This window comes from Diplotaxodon limnothrissa, linkage group LG14 (assembly GCF_057381915.1).
Source record: "Diplotaxodon limnothrissa isolate DT_005_m linkage group LG14, D_limnothrissa_male_GT1.1, whole genome shotgun sequence".
In the NCBI taxonomy this organism is placed as follows: Eukaryota; Metazoa; Chordata; class Actinopteri; order Cichliformes; family Cichlidae; genus Diplotaxodon; species Diplotaxodon limnothrissa.
Genome location: NC_140609.1, coordinates 12,201,800 through 12,224,022, shown reverse-complemented (window position 1 = coordinate 12,224,022; position 22,223 = coordinate 12,201,800). Strand labels below are relative to the sequence as shown.

At 41.0% G+C, this 22,223-nt stretch overlaps 1 protein-coding gene across 1 annotated transcript; it reads left to right on the top strand.

Moving 5' to 3' along the window:
* The first annotated feature begins 538 nt into the window (after positions 1–538).
* On the top strand, positions 539–22,041 carry blmh (bleomycin hydrolase). Its single transcript, XM_085370787.1, has 12 exons — positions 539–629; positions 2,667–2,864; positions 6,268–6,377; positions 7,058–7,199; positions 7,451–7,539; positions 7,656–7,748; positions 14,420–14,575; positions 14,682–14,840; positions 14,934–15,001; positions 15,759–15,876; positions 16,163–16,229; positions 21,743–22,041. Exons 1-12 carry the CDS (start codon positions 620–622, stop codon positions 21,889–21,891), a joined length of 1,359 nt encoding a protein of 452 aa, XP_085226913.1. The 5' UTR covers positions 539–619; the 3' UTR covers positions 21,892–22,041.
* Positions 22,042–22,223: the final 182 nt, after the last annotated feature.

The following is a 22,223-nucleotide window of genomic DNA, read 5'->3' as shown; positions in this document are numbered from 1 at the left end:
CAGACGCCAGTAGTGAGCGTTATTACTTTAGTTTAATTTTGCCTGCATTTACAGCTGAGGTTATTATTCATGCGATTTAGCTGAGAAACCCACAGAGGCTGAAAATGCTGGCTAAAGTTGAGTATATCTAATGTTGTCCCTTTCTCTGTAACATGATTTGCATACATGGGCAAAAAGTGTTCACACTGAACAATTACTCCTTTGTAAGCTACTAGCAGGAAATGTTGACTAATTAGGAAAACAGTGTAAAAATATTTGTTTTATTTCCTTACTTTGTTACAGATAACAGCTTTTTAATTTTAAGCTAAATTTTGAGTAGAACTACACTAAACTAAGTTAGATTTTATATTCTTGAATAAATAAAGAGTAAAATGCGTGCAGTAGAGATGTAAATGTGAGCAGGGAAAGGGACTGTGCCCTTATAAAGTATGTGAATCGTCTTCATGAGCTAATGTTGTCTGCAGTTTTCAAACCCCGCCCAGCCGCCACGTCAAAGACTTAGCCAGGAGTCCATAAACGAGCGCACCCCGTGGTCACACTGACAGACTGTCGGTGAGATAAACAAAGAGCCGGCGACTTTCCTGGACAACAGTTGACGCTCCTCAAGCTTCTCGGCAACATGGAAACTGGTAGGTTAAATGTCACTGTGTCCCCTCTCAGTGTTTGTGGCTGCCTGGATGAGTGGAGCTTGCATTTGGTTGCAGGAGAATGACAGCTGACCGAGCTAACCCGTTAGCATTCACTGCGTTAGCATGCCAGCCTGCTAGCACGACTTTATGCCGTCCATCCCTCTGTGAGCTAGGTTGACAGTTCACCCCCCGACGGGTTATGGGGTTGTCAGCACGGTGCCAACATCACAATCTTAAATACATTAATCTTGCTCCTCTGCTCAGGCGTCAGGAACTCTTTCCAGGAACGGGATTTATTAGCCAGAGAGTAGCTAGCTCGTCTTGGAAATGCCACAGTGACTCTTTAAAGTCGTGGCCATTCATGGAAGTGAGAGTTCTGTTTGGGGAACCCTGCTTTTTACCAGAAAAGAGAATAGTTTCATTTATTTTTCAGTAGATCTCAATAACCACCCCAATCAGCCGAGGAATACTCCCTACTTTGTTTTACAACTCTTTTTATGCTCATGGGCAAAGGTTGACTTTTGAACTTGAACCTAAGGTCTGTGTTAGCCAGCTGCCCTGATTTACACAGCAACATTTAACAATAAAAAATACGTTGAAATTAAACAAATTAAAAACATTAAGAATTTCAATATTGTCTTTTTTTTTATTGTGAAGCTGACAGCAACAATGACCACCTCCTAAGCCTGTTTCCTTTTTTTTAAAAGTCTGTATTCCAGCTCTATGGAGCAGTGATAATAAAGTGCTTGGCTAATGTAAAGCCAGCTGTAAGAGCACTGGTGTGTAAATTTGCAAGTCACCCTGGCTGCCTGTGCTTGGCCCCTTTCCATAGAAAGCCACCCTGATCTCTGTCCTCACCATTCATGCACTCAGTTGTTGGCTAAAAGCCTGGCCAACTAACTTTGTTTGGGCTGAGTCTTTCCCGTTTCTTCACACACACGTGCACACACTCCTATCAGATATCTATTTAAATAAGATGCTGGCTTTTACTATTACATGCTGACCCTTTGACACATGTCCTCCTCATCTATCCATACTGATCAGTGTCATAACTTTTAGCTGTTGTGGCTTAAGGAAAACCGTGTTGCGCTGACACATGACTGAGGCCGCACTCCCAGAATACTCTTTGCCTTAGGCTGGCTTCTACATTTTTTTTTCTCCCATTTTTCTTTTTTTGATAACGCAGCAGCTAATGAGATTTGACACTGTCCTAATCTGCAATGGTCAGTGCATTTGAGCTTTGTGTTGATGGAAAATAACAGAATGCAGCTGAGCAAGAGATTTGAACTCGAGGCAGCATGCATGACTAGGCAATGTCCCTCTCAATGTTTAATTGCTCTATGCTGTTATTTGACGGAATAAAACACACACACACACTAGTGCCAGTTTGATTCTGTATGTGTGCACACGCACACCCCTTCTTACCCACATCCAGTGGGACTGGACGGGCTTTCCAGTGCATTCCTCTCACAGATGGAGCCAGATGAGTGATCCCAGCAGCCAGCTCTGACCAGCCCTCAGCTCCCTGGGGCAACTTGTAGTAGTGCTACTACAAAGCTTTCTTCATTTTAGTCCTCTTTTGCTGGTACTGCCTCTCCATGTACCCAGAATATTCTTTATTCTTTATCAGAGGGCTAATCTTAATCGTATAGGGTACCTTTTATAGATTTCAATGTAACCTCTGTGTGGACTGTGGAAAAAAGAAGTGAAGCACCAGGCGGTTATGTTCAATAAAGCATATGGTCTTAGTTTATGACTATCGATCTGGTATTAGAGGCATCTTTCTGACATCTGAGTGCATGAGTACTCAAAAGATAGCTCTTAAGTGGGAAGTGTGCATGTTTAAACCGCACAGTTGAGTCATGGGAATTGGAGCGGTAGGAAATTCCACTTTTGGATGCAGACAATCTGTCTGAATGTCTAGCCATATTAGCTTTTCTATAATGTGCTAACTTTAGTTGTCCTCCCTCTCCATCCCTTCCTATTTTTTTCCTCTTCCCCATCACACTCCCTGTTTCCCACTTCTTGTTCCTAAAGGTTTGAGTCAAGAGAAGGTAGCAACCTTTGTTAAGCGGATGCGGTCTGAGCCGCGTTATCTGCTGGCCCAGAATGTGTCAACCTGCATCGACCCGTTGGAGGTTTGTCTTCACCGGCAGACTGTACAGGATACTGTGCACATCTTCCAGCACTCTATCCCCACAGAGGGCAAGCCCATCACCAACCAGAAAAACTCAGGTAGGACATGATGTAATACAGTTGCATACACATGTACTCTGCACAAGATGCATGTTAATACAAACACATGTTTAAAGTGTTTGTATTAGCAGGGCTGAATGGCTTGGGTAAGGTGTTCCTGAAATGCCATGTTTCAGGGGGGACTGGCCATCGCCCAAAAGGATTCAAGTTTCCAGCCACGTGCCCTTCACAGTGCCAGGTCGATGCCAAAAGTGATTTTTGAAATTAGGGTTGTTCAGAAATCAGTTTTGATTTATATCATTAAGGAACTCATTAGCCTGGAAAGCTTTAGAGTGTTTGCTGAAGAACCCCGTCCTCATAGCAAAAAATGGCGGGAGTTATGAGGTGCTAACTACGGCACCCCTGTGCCACCCATGTGCCATTTATCCAAAACTAGTCAATGATCAGCCAGGGGCCGCCTGATGCTTTATGCTCTTCTTTATGTGTCGGGGTGCCACTTATTGTCTGTTTCATTTAGAAATCATTCCCATTTTTAGTTTTCATTGTCATCTTTGAATCCGCCGCCAGTCATAGATGCTCAAAATGTTTACACCTTGTTTGATGGTGATAAATAAACTTCTATGTGCAAAATATTTAGCAGTAACTTAAAACAGTTTGTTTTATGTGTTTATTTTTAATATCAAGAACGACGTGGATCATTTCTACATTTGCATTTGGGTGTATTATTCTGTACCTGTCAGTCAACCCAAACAGCTGCTTAATAGAGCAGGGCGATATGGCCAAAAATATTTATCACGATATATATTTGAAAATTTGCAATAACGATATAACTGACGATATAATTGATGCGAGACAAAATACAACTCCACAACATTACTAGCGCAAAAAGACAACCTTCCATTTATTTTCACTTAAACAAGAAGCTGGTTTTTATGTACATTAAAGCTTTATAAAAATTTAACAGTGCAAATGCAAATTCCTTGCTGAAAGTTTAACCAAAAGGCATTTCCAGTAGAAATGGGCTGACATATCCTGAGCATAACCATGTATAATATCCACTGAAGTTAAAAAGAGGTGCTTTGCAACATTAAACTGCAGTGTGCAGTACGCATTTTTCGGACCATGAGGTGCACGGGATTGATTATAAGGCACATTAAGCGAAACAAAGCAGTCAGATAAATCAAACTTTATTAAACTCATTCTTCTTGCTTCCTCCACTTCTGTACCATTGATTCATTAATGTTGAATTCTCTGGCAGCTGCTCTATTCCCATGTTGTTGCAGTATATTAATGACTAACCTTCTATTGTGGATGGATTATCTCAGTTGTTCTCCTGACTGAAGTTTGGTCCGTTTACAGCATCCTGCCATGCGATTGCATTTGTCTCTAACCATGAAGAACCTTCACGTTAACTTTTATAAGTGGAAACGTGTTAGTGTTCATCCTCCAGCTTCACTGTTTATGTTATGCTAACATAGCTGTGTCGCTAGCGATCACGTAGCACATCCTTATATACCAGCTAGCCCAACTTCAGTAACCCTACAAACGTCACTGCTGTTTAGTTTCCTGTCTTCATTTATGTTGGAAGTGATAGCAGAGCTGTACGTTTGATTTTTTTCAGAAATCTCTCAGTCAGAACATGCTATATCATGCTTAGGTAACTAGTGAAACTAGCGAGCTAACTTCCGCTAGCTTGCTGCTAACTTCTAACTCCGTTAAATGTAATACATTTTGTTTTCATGGATGCCTGGAAGTTAAACTTCATAGTTACAGCTGGTAAAGCAGCAATGCTGATCGTTTTATTAAAGATGAAAGAATTTAGACAGTTTTTAACTCTCAGTGCAGCGTTCGTTTGACCTGAAGAGGCGGGTTTAGGACCCAGATTACTCCCAGATTTAAGAGCATCTTAGTCCGACAAATACGACAATAACGACGGCCGCTTGCATGTCCTGCAAAAAAAAGTGCTTTGTCGTGTATCTGACGGACAAACACCAAACCAGTTCCACATCACTGAAGTTGTACCATTTTTACAAACCAATTCTGGTTCATCTGTTTCACTCAACAATCGGCCATGTGCGTATGAAAACAAAGGCACTGCGCATGCGCGTTTTACTTATATTCTATCGCGATATTTCATTTTCCTATCATTGTCTAACATTATACCGGTATTACCGTGAACGGTATAATATGGCCCAGCCCTACTGCTTAACACACTGAATTTAGTAATGTTGTATATTTGTCCTCACAGCAACATTTTACAGTTCAAACCGTTGACAGTTGGCGCACACCGGTTAGTGATGTCATTTCTGAAGCAAATAACACTTTATTTTTCCTAACATATAATTTGATTGCAGTTGTACATGACAAACGATGAATAGACATGGCTGGATATTTGATTAATTATTGCCAGGAGTGGGAATCACAGTCTTAACTCAAGATATGACAGTAATACGTAGCCGATGATAATAATAATGCTATGATTACACAGTGATTCTGTAATAGTCAAAACATTACAGCTGATTCTTTACGGTATCGGTGTATTGTGACACAATTATCTGTGATATTTACTCAGATAAAAAACAGATTTTCTATGGCAACCTCTAAAGGGGGCAGATGAAAGAAGAGGGTTTGACCTGTCGTTTAGCTGGACTGGAAGCAGCATTACTTTTTATTTCCTTATATTGTCAGAGGGAGTGTGTAATGTGGAATATATACTGTATATTAATCATTGCTGTGGTTTCTCTGCATGTATGTAAAGTACGCCACACTCCCTCTTTCAGAGCTTCTGTCATAATTTATAGTTTTTGCATGAAATGTAAAATTTGCATTGTGTTTACATATTTTTCTCACTGAAATAACAAGTTTATTTTCCCCTTTTTAGCATGTTTCACTTGCACAGTTTGGCATTAACCTCTGGTGGGTCAGCTGACACATCTTTGGGTTGGCTTGTTCTACTATGTGGATTTCAGCACCTCACAGCCTTCATGAGAGATCCAGCTGGAATGACTCATGTGTTGGTGGGGATGGTGTGGGCTACCAAAGTTAGTCTTGCCTCAGAAATAGATTAAATAAGAAAGAAATTAAAGCCACATTAAAAGAGAAGGCTGCTGTTTAGAAACGGATGAAGCCGTGTATCAGCCCCTGTTGACAGCCATTGCTGCCCTTTAATTTCAGCATTCAGCAAATTGAAAACCTTAAATTTCCACCCAATTATTAATTAATGAACCACCCAATTGGTCTCAGCTGCAGAAATCCTGGTCCACTACAGCCCTGTTATTCATTGAAGGGAAGGGATCTAATTAAACAAGCGATCCTAGTCTTTCAGGGTTTTTGTGATACTTGTTATCATCACAAGCGCACAAGGATGGCTTTATATTGCTGTTTGCGCATTAAGCCTTTACTAACCTGCATATTTCTAAATCTGTTTTCTCTTAATCACTAGGGAGATGTTGGATCTTCTCGTGCCTCAACGTCATGCGACTGCCCTTCATGAAAAAGTTTAACATAGAAGAGTTTGAGTTTAGTCAGTCCTATCTATTTTTCTGGGACAAGGTAAGACACACAGTAACACCACATATTGGTTATGGTTGTGGGCTTTTTCACTCCTTTACTATTATTATTATTTTGGTACATTTCGGTGATGTAACATCCTGGTAAATGGATGGTTTTTGTTGTTTTGGAGTTGGGACACTGCGTGTGCATGCATGTGCCACTGGTGTGGTGTTATTATGCTGCACCTTTTCTACTATACAGTCATTGTCCCACCTAAAACCCCCTTTTGTGCGTTGTTGTCAGTGCTCCACCCGGACCAACGTCACGGTGACTCCTTGTTGATTTTTTTTTTTTTTAAATGCCGTCATCTCTCTCTTTTAAACTGTGTGTATTTTTAGCAGGCCCATCATAAACACACCCCTTCTTTGTGGCAGGTGCCAGATATGGGAGCTTCAGCTACTGTGGTATTAGTAGTAAACAAAGAAACAGTAAAACTCTCCTTAAGTTATCAGCTATTGCATTAGATTTTTAACTAATTTCAATAAAGTCTTAAATGAAAACTAATTTTAACAAATTACAGTTGATGACAGTAGCTCTTTAAATATGTAATAAGTCTAATGATAGCTGAACGATGCCTCTCTGGTACCTTTTTTTTTTCTTCTTCTTCTTTGGTTTTGTTTCAAGTCTCATGTGGTCGACTGTCTACTTTGACAGTCTCTGTTTTTGTTGTTATCTCTCAGATCGAGCGTTGTTACTACTTCCTTCAAGCCTGTGTGGAGACGGCACAGAGGAAGGAGCCAGTGGATGGACGCCTGGTCCAGTTTCTTCTCTCCAATCCAACAAATGATGGAGGGCAGTGGGACATGCTGGTCAATCTCATTGGTTAGTTCTTATCATTGCACAGTGGTTCATGTTAAGTTCATTGAATAACCTGTTCAATGAACTTAACATTGAATAGGTTAAAAATAGTATATTAATTTTAATATATAAAATTAACTAGAATAGTGATCCCCAGTTAATTTCATACTGGAAAGTGAGCTTCATTGGATTTAAAATCTCTGGCCTGTTATTGTCTTAAAAATAATATTATTTTTATTATTTAATTAATTTTTTTAATGTTGTGCTGTCTACAGAGAAGTATGGCGTCATTCCAAAGAAATGCTTCCCAGAGTCACACAGCTCAGAGGCCTCACGCAGAATGAATGACATCCTCAATCATAAGGTACTTTTGCACACTTCCTTCAGTTCAAAGCAAACGGAGCTCACATATGTGTCCAGCTAGAAGTCTCATAATGCCAATGAGCCCATCCTGACTGTTTACCTCATGATGTGTTGCAGCTGAGAGAATACTGCCTAAGACTGAGGAACATGGTGGCCAGCGATGCCAGTAAAGGCGAACTGTCTGAAGCTATGGACAGCATGATAGAGGAGGTGAGACTGAAATCGCATGTGCAGTTTCTTTGTTTGCTTGTGTTTTTCTCAGAGCACTGCAAACTTTTATAGGATCACAGTTTGTGCTTGAACGAAGGAACTTCTGAATAAACGTGGGACCTCTAGAGCCAGGCAACTGCTCTAGAGGTCCCACGTTTATTCAGAAGTTCCTTCGTTCCTCAAAGTGTGCTACTTCCCAAAAATTCAGGAACTCTAAGGGCTGAGTTCACCTGGCTGAATGCCCAGGCTCTTTGCTAGGTGGCAGCGTCATATACCCTCTCAGCTACCCCAATACCTCCAAAAATAATTTTTCAGGTAAAAATAAAAAATACAAATGGTTAACCAATAGAAGAGTGTGTGAAAAGCCATTGTGAGTTCTCAGGTACATTTTACTGACGAGTTGTGTGTAAGCTCCGGTTCCAGTCTACAGCTCTAATTTTTTCTTTTCACTCAGTGTTATTTCTTCTTATTAATTGATCAAGCTTCATTCATCAGCAGATTTAAAGACATGGGTTTGAGGGGGTTCTCATCTTTAGTTGATCAGAGTTGTGACAGGTGGACAGATTTGATGGCTGCAGCAGTGGAAATAAAAGCAGAAGGGTGTAAAAGAGAGCAGAAGTTGGTAGTTCTGTTGTAGTTTTAGAAACGGGAAGTAAGACCTGCAGAGACACAGAAGTGTCGAAAGCGAATGGAAAATGTGCAGCTCTTGTAACATTGTTCCACTTTTACCAGAAGAGGGAGCTGTCAAATAATACATAACTGAGATGCTCAGAGCAGGCTATATGTATTCAGTGTGTCTATGAACAATTATTGTTAGATTAAACATTACCTGGTGATGTGTTCAATTTCTATATGAAGTTGTCAGCAACTTTTAATTTATTACAAAGCAATAGTTCCAGTTTGTGACATCTAGTATGTAGGTATCAAAATTTCCCAAGTCCAATAAGAGAATTTGAGATTTTTAAATTCCAATGATAAATAATTGGTTTTATAGAAATGCATTTATAATATCCCAGCGCTATAGTTAAACATCAGTGCACGTTGCAGAGACATGCATTTGCAGACAAGGTAAAGGGAGAACACAATACTCTGTCAGCGGTCCCCAACCCCCGGGCCTCGGACCGGTACCGGTCCGTGAGTCGTTTGGTACCGGGCCGCGAGAGTTGAGGCTCAGGTGTGAAATGTATGGTTTTTAATCGGTTTTCAGCGTTATTTTGTTATCGTTTTTATCGTTAACTCGGTTTTCCTGGGTCTTTTCACGTGTGTTATGAATAAATCTTCTAATTTTACTAATTTTATTTTGTTGTATTTATCCGCGACACTTTAAAGGCCGGTTCGTGAAAATATTGTCGGGCATAAACCGGTCCGTGGCGCCAAAAAGGTTGGGGACCGCTGCTGTATGTTTAAAAAAAGTAAACAAAAACAAATGCATTTCTGTTGGCTCCAGGCTCATAACACTGACAACATCTTGTTTATAAATGATTAAGGAAAGGTTTCCTTTAAATAGAACCAGACAAATGTTGGCATTTGTCTGCCGATGCATGATGACTTTTGTTTTTCTTACAGTGCTCATTCACGTTTGACTTTTTGTAAAGGCAGTAAATGCATCTTGGGCCTTTTTTTTTTTTTTTTTTTTTTTTTTCTCTCTAATGTGCAGACAGTGTTTTGACCTACATTTTGTGTTTGTGTCCATTCACCTGCACACTACCTCTCATGTGACAAAGTTGCTGATAGTGATCTTGTTTATGGAACAGTCCGACGTCTAATGCTGGACAGTGATGCTGGTTTACCTCAAAGAGACAATACAATAAAAGGTGTGCAGGCACATGTAAACAAACACATGCAACACGTCATGAGCATAACACGTGTTTAAGGGGGACTACATGTGGTACACAGTGTGCTTGCGTGTGTGCTTTCTGAACACTGGGCAAGTTGCACTATGTAGGTGTGAAGCTTTATTCACGGCTCTTGTGTATGTGGGTGGGTCAATCGATCAATCAGTCAAGCTTCCGTTGAGACAATTGGGTCCGGTTAAGCAGCTTTTGTTGTCAGCTGTTAGGTCGTTTTGTGCTGCTGGCTGTTTGCTTGTTTAAACAGTCGCTCGGTGGATGCCCAGCCATCAACACAAAGACATGTACATCCACCAACACATGCATTGCAAGAGTAAAGATGGAGGACCGGGTGGGAGGACAGAGGTTTGTCAGCATGTTTGTATGTACACCTGGAAGTGTTTTGTTTTGTGAGGCACCGCACTCATTTCTTTTTATTTATTTTTTACAAAATGGAACCAAATTATTCTGATCGCAGTTCATAATGGGATGCTCCCAGCAAATGCAATAAGGGAATAAATGTTAAATTTCTTTAAACTTTTATTCTGTGAATGGGGTTATACCATAGTTTCTGTATTTGATCATAAGTCTTCTCCATGGTTTGCTGAGATTAGTAATGAGTTTTGCTTTCACCATCATAACAGACATTTGTTTGGATGGTTTACTTGAAGTGTTGAGGTGTCTTTTTATTTATTTATTGCTTATCAGACGAAATTGTATAATGATTCTTATATCTATCCATCCATCCACGTGTCCAGTTCATTGATTATGTTTAAACGATTAGTCAACTAATAACTTTTAACGTCATTGGGTCAGCACATGGGTTAGCACTCGCAGAAAGAAGGTCCTGGGTTCGTATCCGCCACCTGGCTGAGGCCTTTCTGTATGTAGGTATGAGGGCATGTTGTCCATGGGTTCTCTCAGAGTACTCTGGCTTGTCCTACAGTCCATTCACCATTAGCCCTGGGACAGATTGGCACCCTGTCAAGGGTCTACCCTGCCTCTGCCTCGTGACAGCTGGGATTGGCCTCATCCCCATGTTGCTGTAGCTTTAACAACATTCCTAAATAGTAACTCTGTAAATTAGGATCAAGATGTCAAACCTTCGATGACAGACATTTTACCAGAGGCTTTGCAGCCAGTTCACAATACCACCATCCAAGCCAATAGTGAGCCCAAGTTCATGCAGGACAGGCAGGCTTTAAGAAACCTGTGTTTAAGATTAAAAATTCACTGTTTATTTCATCTCGTTTAGAACCAAAACAGTGTTTGTGGACACAAGAACCCTGTGTACCTCCAGACTTCTGTCTGAAAACACAGTGTTACTGCTGCATGTTCATGTGGATTTACATCCATGTGTGCACACGTGTTTCTCAGGATTAAAGTGCCAGTCCTACTTGGGTGCATGTGGAAGTGATGCTGTCCACCCACCAAACGTGGCAGCTGCGCTTGTGCCCTGGTCTTCATCACCAAGCCCCACACACAGTCCCGTGACAGAAACCCTGGGTCGCTGCTTCTGCTTCCACTTACTGTACCTGGGGTGTGCTTGATTTGAATGAATCTCTTTGCGTGTGAAGAATCAAGTCTTGTGTGTGCGTGTTAACACTGCTCAGGCACATTGACTCAAACCACATAACATTTATTTAAGAACCTTGGCAAAAGAGCCTTAACCCACTTCATAATGCACCTGCAGAAACGGCGTTCAAATCACCACTGTGCGCTGACAGTTTGTCGTTATTGCTGCTAGGATTCCTGTGTCCATACATGCGTTGTTGAGGCAGCCTTCTTCTTTCATGCTCTCTCAGATGTGCATCGGGGTTTCTCTTCTGTCACTTGTGTGGACAAGTAGACAGTACAAAGGCACAATCACTGGAAACTATACATGCACATGCAGCACTTCACACACATGAAACATACACAGATGGTATTCCTCACGCCACCACCGTACCCTTTCCATGCTCCATTGCGTCATGGAATCAGAAACACCATGTGCGGCTCTGCTCTTGGCTCTGAATACAGAGAGAGATTCTTAAGACAAGTCTAATTTACGAGACCGCCATCAACTCGCAGAGGAACCCTCTTACCACAGCTCACACACCCTGCGCTGCAGGCTGTTGGCTCAGTTGATTTGTTGTTCGATGTGGGTGGGTTCCTACATATGTCTTTGTTACCGGCTGCAATCGTTGCAGCCTCAGAATAGCCACTTTAGAGTTGTCCACCCACATTTCTTGAATTTTTTTTTTTCATGCACAATTGCAGGAATTTAACAATCCCCACATGTGTTGCATGTTTACAAAACATGGAAGTTTAATCAAAACCTCACTCATTTTTATCCAAACTGTTTGCATGGTGTCATTTGCTTACACTCACAAGTCCAGCTTCTAGACAATGGTTATAAATTTATGTCAGAGTAACAACGAGGTGCATGGTTTTCCTCAATTCGGCAAATTGTGCCAATCCAAGAACATTTTCAACCATCAAATGTATGTTTTAACCCTTTACTCCATAAAGATGACTTTTGACGCCCTCCTCTGTATTGTTAACGAAGAGATTTGACACTTGGATGTAAATGTATATCCATAAAGACATGGTTTCTATTCAATGACCATTAGAATAGGGATACGGATTAGCACCAGTAAAGCTGATCACTCTCACTAATTTCTGATGCACACTCATTCATTTTGTTCTGAAAGCAGGCCTGATATGACAGAAACCGCTCAGTTTGTTTTTAAAGCAGAAACAAGGATTGCAAGTTAAATCTGTTGCTATAGCATGTTACAAATGTGGAAGTATTGACGGCTAAATTAATTTTTTGTGGTTTTTGTACCAACTTTTGTGAATTATTCTTAAACTGCAATGATATTAAATGTGTAAATTGCTTTTTAATCACTTCTTTCAGCTTTTGTGTACGTTTTACTAATTCGAGCCAACTCGGGCCAGTGTCTTCAACACTGGAGCGCAGATGCTATCAAGCATTAGCCAGGGTTAGCCCCAATAGCGTGCATTCGGCTCATTGTTTGTACCAAGACATGCAAACTCACTATGTCACAGAATGGAGACAGACCTGAGGTGGGTCTTCCGCTACAGACTGAGCTGAAAAGAAAGCCGCATGTTGACAAACTCCATCATAATCACTTACAACAGCTGGTTCCTGAAACCTGTTAACAGTTCAGATGTTTAGAATATTAAGATATGAATGACATGGCTGTTGAAGTTAGAATCTAAACACGGATGGAGCCCTGCAGATTTTTATGAACAACGCATGTTGGGTTTAGGAAAGAATCGAGGGGCTTTGGCTCGGATCATTGTAAACTGTCTCAAAATAGGAATTTACAAATCTTTAGATAGTTTAACTCACTGAAGTGGTTTCTGAGAGTCAAATTAGAAAAAGCTTGCAACTTGGAGTTGTGGAAATTAATTTCAAACCTACTCTGACATTATCAAATCAGACACATTACATTGAGATGTGAAAGAGAGAGCCCAATATTTTGCAAACTTGCTATTCTGTATCCCCCCCACCTGTCCCTCTTTCCCCATCACTCATGCATGTCAGTCACTGAGGCAGCAGGTGTTTCTATATTGATCCTGTTCTCATGTCATTGTCGCTGTTTATTCTCTTGACTAAGGTCTCCTCTCCTCACAGTCGCTTTACTTACATTGCCAGGTCCGATGAGAATGTACAAGGCTGGTGTTAAGGGCGACACTAGCTGTATGTGTCAGGGCATCAGAAAGAAGAAAACTGTAAAGCAAGTGGAAATGTTTCAATTTGTCAGGAGAGATTAAATGCAGGAACCGGAGGAAAAGGGAGTAGAGCCCGACGGGTGTTTTTTAAGACCTAGCGAGTGGATGGACACCCTGGTGTGTCCTCCTGCCCACAGAGCAGTCTAAATAAAGTGGCTGAATTGGGTAGTTCGGAGGTGTGGGGAGCTTAAGCAGATGCTTTTGTTGACTCAGCGCAAGTGTGTATTTTTGTGTGCGTCTGTATTTTTGTGACTTTACACATTTCTGTAACAAAGAGGGGATTGGTTTGTTTGTTTAAGACTGGCCTGAATTTATGCCTTTTTTCCACTATGTGACCATTTCTGGAGTGGGGCTCCTACATTCTACTTTATATAATGGGATATTTAAAATGTGTGTAAAGGTCAGGAAAGCGCTGCCACAGGAGCTAGGTTTCCTTTAGTCCTTTAACACACACACTGAAGCGATACATTGCCAAGGCAATGTGTCACTGTCTAGTGGCCCTCTTTTTATCTGCGGCGAATAATGGTCTCGATACAATGATTAATTTCTCAGTCCCGTATTAATCATATTTCATAGGAAAAGTATGTGCTCAGTCTTGGGAAAAGAACAGAGGATGGGAGTATTGAAAAGCTTAAGGGGGAAATTCCAGAGATAGCTATATCAGGGGTTAGGAGGGCCAGATTGACAGACGGCCCAGTCCAAACAACCTGATTTAGCCCACAAGAACTCACTCTGAACTTCTGCACTGAAGGAAGACGCACATGGCGGAAGGGCAAAGGGGTGTGTGTGCTGCAAATGGAAAAGAATGGAAGCGCAGCAGTGGGAAAATGCAGGGATAATTGGAAGAGGTCTTGGTACTCATCAAGGGTATGCAGGGATGGACAACAGATGTTTGCAAATTAGGAATATTGAATATACAGGCTCAAGTGAAAGCGGTGGCTCCCTCCGTCTCTGTAGTTGAGGTGAATTGGTAGGAATCTCTGCTTGCCTTATTAAAATGTAGAGTTTGCTGAAATGTGCCATGTTTGCTTTAAACTGTCTACAAATGCTAAATAGACTTTAAAGCCAAACCTTTATCTAAACTGTCTTTGTGCTGTGCAGGTTTTCCGAGTGGCCAGTGTTTGTCTAGGCAGCCCTCCTGAGACCATCTGTTGGGAGTACAGGGACAAGGATAAGAACTTCAATCGCATGGGACCGCTCACTCCTCAGGAGTTCTACAGGAAGCATGTGAAACCCCTATACAACATTCAGGACAAAGTAAGTGACCCCCTTGGACACCACAGATGGAGAGCCTGTAGATTTCTGTGGTCTTTGTGTAGCTGTAGAAACTCTGATCTTGTGTGGTTATTTCCTCTATCCCCAGGTCTGCCTTGTAAATGACCCTCGACCCCAGAATCCTTATGGAAAGCTGTACAGTGTCGAGTTCTTGGGTAACATGGTTGGTGGTCGCAGCACTCTGTACAACAACCAGCCCATCCAGCTACTGAAAAAAGCTGCAGCTGAGTCCATAAAGGATGGAGAGGTACGTTGGCACAAGTGGGCACAACTCCAGGCACAGATGTGTGCACAACTGTGATTATTGTTTTGGTTTTTTTTTTCTTTCCACCCATCTTAGGCTGTGTGGTTCGGTTGTGACGTTGGGAAACATTTCCACAGCAAGCTGGGCATTAATGACATGAATGTGTGAGTATAACTGAAGGATGTCCAGTGTACAGTATATGAACAAATCTCCAACAAGTGTTGAAGTAGGGATTTATCTTAAGATAAACTTTGGCATACCAAACAAAGAAACTGGATTTTTCTCCCTTCTCTTACACTTAAGGATTAGAGGAACAGCGGGAAAATCTGTTTTGCTCACTTGACTGTGGTAAAGGTATCTTTAAAAAGCCTTAACAACAAAGGGAACTATTTTTATCTGTGCCACATCTTTATTTGACCGGACCAGACAGCATCTGCTTTTTTGAGGTGTCCGTCTCCCCACGCAGGAAAAGTGCCCATCTTTGCCCTTCAGGTGCAGCAGCAGCAGCATCTGTGTCTGAGTTCCTGGCGCCAGGCTTAAATTTGCCCGCTGAACCAAACCAGCATGGTGCCGAATGTCTGGTTTCATCTCCACTGAAGCTCATCTTTCACACAGATCTCTTCTTGTAACAGTACATTATAACTGGAATGAGGCTGAGGCTTAATGTGGCCTCATTTCTAGACAGACATGCTCAAAGTGGAAATGAAACAGCGGGCTGCCTTTTTAGCTGCAAAATCCCAGCTTATGAAGGCAGCGTGTTTTGTGGCTTTTTATGGTCATTACATCTCTTCCCACTGTTCCTGTCAGAAACAGATTTTATTATTGTTAAAACATGACAAATCACAAATGCAGTAAACCATTTCTTGTCATAAGTGTGTAGAGGAGCTGGAGTTATCACATGATTTTGTGCATTTCATACAGGTTCAACCATGAGCTTGTGTTTGGGGTTTCAGTGAAGAACCTTTCAAAGGCAGAGAGACTGATATATGGCGACTCTCTCATGACCCATGCAATGATTCTCACCGCTGTCACAGACAAGGTACACTCACACAATCATGCAGTACAGGTATGTGACTGTTTGGTACACTCGTGTGTACATGCAGTACTTATACAAACTGTCCAGCGAGAACACACACACTCAGAATTTCCCAAGGTTTATTGTATGAAAGTCTTGCCGTGTGTTTACGCTGCTTTAATCCGCTGCAGTTTTTTTTGTAGTGCTGTCAATTCCCCCCTTTTTAAGTAACCCCAGCTGTCAGGACACTTTCTTTCCTCTTGTCTCACTGTTATCTCCCATTGTCTCTTGTTCTCCTTCTGTCTCTCAGGATGGAAAAGAAGGCTATGAAAAGTGGAGGGTGGAAAACTCCTGGGGTGACGACCGTGGCAACAAAGGTAACACGAAACCCTCTTGCTGCAGAGCAGAAGCCTGATTTCTTTGATGTGACGCTGATTGTCAGATGTCAGCCTCTGGTCGGGTGATTAAACTGTCATCTTCCTGTTTGTGTTCCTTAAATTAAAAACAGGGTCTTGAACTTGTAATTGGTTATGTTCCTCTTCACCACAACAGAAACGCAGGGGGCCTTTATTTAAAAAAAATAAAAATAATAAGAGTTATGAAATTTACAGATCTTAAGTTTGACACAGATTATGCATGCTTATTCAAAAAAGGAATTTCTGCTATTGGCTTCTGTCTCATAATTGTGTGCAAATATCTGCACTTCTGCAGGGCAGGTTATAGCAGAGGAAATAAGGAATGTTAGATAAAGCAACACAGCTCACAGGCAACAGTTTAATCTTTCTTTTTGGACTCGAGTCAGGAATGTCAGGCCCTTTGTTGGTCAGCGCTGAATATTTAGGGGCCAAACTATCAGCTAAAGCTAGCTTGACTGTATGTGTGCTTCTCAGGCACAGCTATCAAAAATAGTAATTTCCCAAACATAGGAAATTTCTCATTATTGTCTCAGTATCTACTAATATTAAGTAACGCATAAAATACAGAATTTGACTCGCCAAATGTGGAGAACAGTCTCCTTGGACAGATTTACTATGCTCAAACATCCAGCAGGCTGACTTATCTGTCAGATAATTTTTTTTTTACATAAATCTCCAAACACCAGCATAATTTTAATGCATTTTAATATACAGTGCCATGTATAACTAATGTCCATTAGTCTTAGGGGGGCTGTGACCTATCCCAGCTGTCGTAGGGTGAGAGGCAGGGTACACCCTGGACAGGTTGCCAGTCTGTTGCAGGGATACCAGATAGACACAGACTACGTCCACAGTAGCCCGGACAGATTTGAAAACGGCCCGCATCCACACTAGCACATGACTAAAATGCGTTAGAAAGTCTCCGTGGGCCAATTTAGTTACCAGTTAACATAACGCCACTAACTGCATGTCTTTGCACTGTGTGAGGAAGCCAGAGTGCCCATGCAAAACATGGGGAGAACATGCAAACTCCACACAGAAAGACGCTGGCCTAGTGGTGGAATTGAACTCAGGACTTTCTTGCTGTGAGGCAACAGTGCTGAATACAGGCCCAGCAGTTAGGCATCCAATTGGAAATGGGATGAAATATCCATACCAGCACATGTGATTATAAAGCACATTTTAATGTGCTTTATAAAGTTATTAGAGCTAAAGGTAAACGTTAAAAATAGCTTCTATGCGTCTCTCTAAGGTCTGAAATGTTTCAAAGTGTGTTTTGGTCCTCAGCTGTTGACATGGAGACCTTTTGATTGTCTAACACACCAGAAGCGTACAAAGAATTTCAACTTTTGAACCACGGTTTATTTTTTAGTGGTCTAGTTGTTTTTTGTTTTATTTTTAAACCACATATTAGATTTAATTTTGATAACCTGAGTCAGTCATGGAAAACTGTAGGGTGTCTGTCATTAAGTAGGTTTGGCTTCCTTTATGCAACAGCCCTCCCAACACAACAGGTCCTCCACACCACTGCCCCAGATGACTGTTGCTATGCCCACTATTTTATTTATTTATTTTCCTAATCTTCCTCTGATCTTCTCTGCCTTACCGCCCTGTTACTGAGCTTAGGCTTCCACTCCAAATGATGGGAGAGTATTTAAGGTCAGTGGTGGATCGTCTCATGACACACACACACACAGACATACAGTACAAGATGTACACATAACGAGACGCACACTTACTCTCAATATTTGCTTGAACCCACAAACCTTAGTGACTGTTGAGAAAACATGTGAAAACCCCTCAGTCAAATGAAGTGTTTTTCATGCATATCTTATTCCATAAACACCAGCAGATGAGGGGAGGCCAGGGCCCCCAGCCCCTCCACAGCCAAATTAATAAAGTTTTTCTTGTGAAAAGAAAAGTCTGAGAAGTGGAGTTCACTGGGTAATCTGGAGGCTATGTTTGTTTGACAAAAGCTGAGGGGAGAAAAGAAGGGAAGTAGATGTGGAGGCAATTTGGGGAAAATGACAAAGAACTGAAGAAATTAAAGAATAGTGAACAAAAGAAGGAAGCCAAGAAAGAAAGTGCTCGTAAGATTTATAAGACTTGATGTCTCCCTTTAGTCTTTTAATATTTCTTCTAACCATAAAAGGATCTCTCAGGAGAGTTTTAACTTTCCGTTTCCTCCATCTTTAATCCTTCAAACAGACGTTGTTATGACTCTGCTCACTTTACAACTCGAACTTTTTACACCGTTTAAGAGTAATATTTTGTCTCAATCGCTGAGAGTTTAATATGGGTTTAAGGATTCTGTAGATTTGTTATTTTCACCCAAACGGTTATCTGCTCTTTCGTCCTGTAAAGGAAACTAACATTTTAAATTTATAAAACTGCTTTTTACACTATGAAAGAGCCCAAGTGTTTAAATAAATAAACAAATAAATATAATTTTAATATCCATTGATCCATTTATTCTTTTCCACTTGATCATTAATTTATGCTGCAAACCTACAGAAGCTGAAATGACCTTGTTGAGTCTACACAAGTGGCTGACTCCACTGCACACATTTATACTCGTGCACTGCTCTGCAATTTCACCACCAAAGTTTCTCTCTTTTGAGTCGACCCATAGAAATATGCATTGGAAGAAATGACAGTTCTGAATGGTCGGTCATTGCAGGCTGTGCCGTCGTGGCTTGTATGGCTACAAGTAATATGGGTACAGCTGCAGTGTGATTACTCAGGTGGTGAACTCGTGATGGTCAGAAAGTCGAGTGTAGAAGGCTGTACATTTGTGACCCTCAAGTAGGTTTTTCTACAGCAGCTATTTTAAGTGTTGTAAATGTCATTGACAGACGTTCACATGATTATTAATCTAATAAGTAACAAGTGTTTACCCACTGTGTCAGGTTAAAAAGTTGTAAATGTTCAAAAATGTGGCAGCTAGCAGGACAAAATGCAGCATTAGTCATGCTGATAAGGAAAACGGCTAGCTGTTTTGTTTTGTTTTTAAAAAATAAACCATGAAATGAAAGCGAATACACGGTGTATATAGTGTTAGTCATGCTTTTAGGCATTTTGCAGTTTATTTCAGTAGTTAGATTTTGCAAAACGGGATAAAAATGGCTATTTTCAAATGTCTAAATCATTGTCACATCACCTTTTCTCTTTTGCAATATGGATTAAAATCACAGATCCTCTGGACCAGATTGCGTACTTCAGAATAGCTGAATAGGTGGCTCGCTTACACTATACCCATCTGGTCTGAGACAGGACACTCAGCCTATCCCAAAAAACAAATAACACCCAACATTCACACACACACTATGCCACCCAACACGCGGGTTCCAGGAAGCTCACATCAATACACACATGGTTACTGCAGTGAGAACCAGGCAGTATGCCATGTGAGATTTGCGTACTTGGAAGAACACGGATACACAGCACACACGCCACCCCGATACATTGTTTTGAACTGTGCACGTTCTTGCGGTTACCCTGACGTCTTTGATAAGTCAACTTGACAGTTGGAGGGATGCTCAATTCCGAACACACGAGAAAGGGTGGGGGGGAAGGAAAAAAGGAAGAGCTGGAGCAAAAAGGTGGTATGAGGAAGGGGGGGGAAAGAAAAGTAAATGAACTTTGAGTTCAGTGTTTCCAGTTCTAATCCAGCTTCCCATATGGGCCAGTTCAGCGCTAGGTCTGAGCTGCTCTGGTTTCACCGAGCTTCTAGCCTCTTTTATTTATGCGGAAGACGCACACAGACATCTTTGATTTTAATTAATCGTTTCAGTATGGGGCTAGATTCTCATCCAGAAAGTGATCAGGTTATTCCAGCATCCTTTCAGTGTAAGCTCAAGGTAAACTCACAGGAATCTGAACTCATTCATGTTGACCTTGTACGGCTGCACACAGGGACACAGGGAGAGGGAAGCAGACATTGTTTGGTTTTATCAGGGTGTGCATGCAGAGCTGATAGCTAAAGTGCAGAATGCATGCCGTACTGAAGGGTGGGATAGTGTGAACTATAACGGGCGGGGGTCCTTCGTGTCTGCAAAAAGCTCTTTTGCCTGTTGAACAATAGTTTAAAACTAAAGAGCACTTAGCAGGATTTCAAACATGCATGCATCAACAAAGTGTGCTGGACCATTCTGTTGAATTCTTCTTCCTCTCTACTCCTCCCCTTGCAATGAAAGAAGCATAACCGCATTATCGCTAGATTAATAAAATAAGCTTTGTATGAGTCTGTGTAGTGCTGTCTACCTGTGAGAATTATTTGGAAATAAGTGGACCCCCGAAAAAGCTAGTATTTGAAGAATTTTACAGCAGCTACTTTATACTAAAACATTTGGTGTGTTCCCATATTCATAAAAATCTTTTTAAAGTCTATATCAGATTGTGATATTGGCACAAGAGATGTTGATAAATAATGCTAACTGGCCTCATTTCCTGAGTTCTGCTAAACAATTTCCATTATCATGCAAGTTTTCCATTTCAATGAGAGAGTAGGCTTCTTATCCAGCTCGGTCTGGGTGTAGCTGCTGCTGCTATTGACAGATGTTGGGAGCTGGATGAACGTGCCATTGTAAAACTTTCTGATGTGTTCAGCCGGCGCCTTTGGTGCTAAACACAAGAGCTGAAGGAACATTCTACCACGCACGAGTTGGCCTATTATTTTTATGATATTCCTTTATGAAAAAAAACATTTTTCATTGTTTGTGTTTTGGCCGAATTCTTCATTTTCTATTAAATCGATATACTGAAAGATAAATGTTTCAACATGGGACTGGACTCAGAAGGACTGAAGATTCTGGACGGCAAAATTGTTAATTTAACTGTGGAAATGATCTCATCATCAAATGTATAAGAGACTATAGACAATAATGGGAAGCAGTTGTACATCTTTGTTTTTTTAAAGCATAAAAATCTAGATTTCAAAGAAAACTGATTCTAAAGAATTGCATAGCATCTTAATAACGATGACCAAAATCGATAGGCCTCACTTCTGTATTTAAAAACCTAGACGGGATTCATGCCAGTGATCAAAATCAGTCCTGAGATGTGTTTTCATGCTTGTGTTGAGATACTTTGGTTTTCTAAAATACATTATGTGTGTGGGTTTTTGTTTGTTTGTTTGTTTGTTGCTTTTCAGACACCTGTTTCTACCACAAAATATGCAAACCTTCTAGTGAATTTCAAACCTGAAGTTTGGGTGCTGTGACTCTCGTTGTCTGGTTTCACAGACAATTTTGCCAGTTTAAACAGTTAAAGCCTTTTTCTATGTGAAAATTGTTTAGGTCTAGGGTTTAACTTTACCTATTATATTGATCTAATTCTTGACCAGAACCTGACGGACATTTGTTCCTTGTTTTGGTAATTTATTGAAAAGAGTCAGTCTTCTGCTGAGTACTTGAATCACAAGGAGAATCCAAGCAGCTGACCTGATGTCTTCTTGTCTCCCTCTGTCTCTGTAGGTTACCTGATAATGACGGATGACTGGTTCTCTGAGTATGTTTACGAGGTGGTGGTAGACAAGAGGTTCCTGACCGATGATGTCCTGGAAGTGATGCAACAGGATCCCATCGTACTTCCTGCCTGGGACCCGATGGGATCCCTGGCATAGCTAGAGAAATCTAGGTTTTAGCCCCACCCTCTGGTCAATTTGACTCCGCCCTATTCCTCAGCTGCTTTTACCTCTCCAACATTTCCCCAACACCTCCTTCTAAAACGGCCTGTACTTCTAGAAAAAATAATAAAGATTTTGTTTTCTTTTTTACCAGACTGCCTTTGTCTTTTGTCTATTTTTTCTTTCTTTCTCAGACTGCTGGAGGTTTATTCTGTTGCTTACACACTGCATGTATCTGCAATCTCAGCTCTGGACTTAATTAGTTGATTAGCTGCTGACAAATATTGTACATGGCCGTTAAGTTGTTTGAATGTTTTTAATTGAAGTTT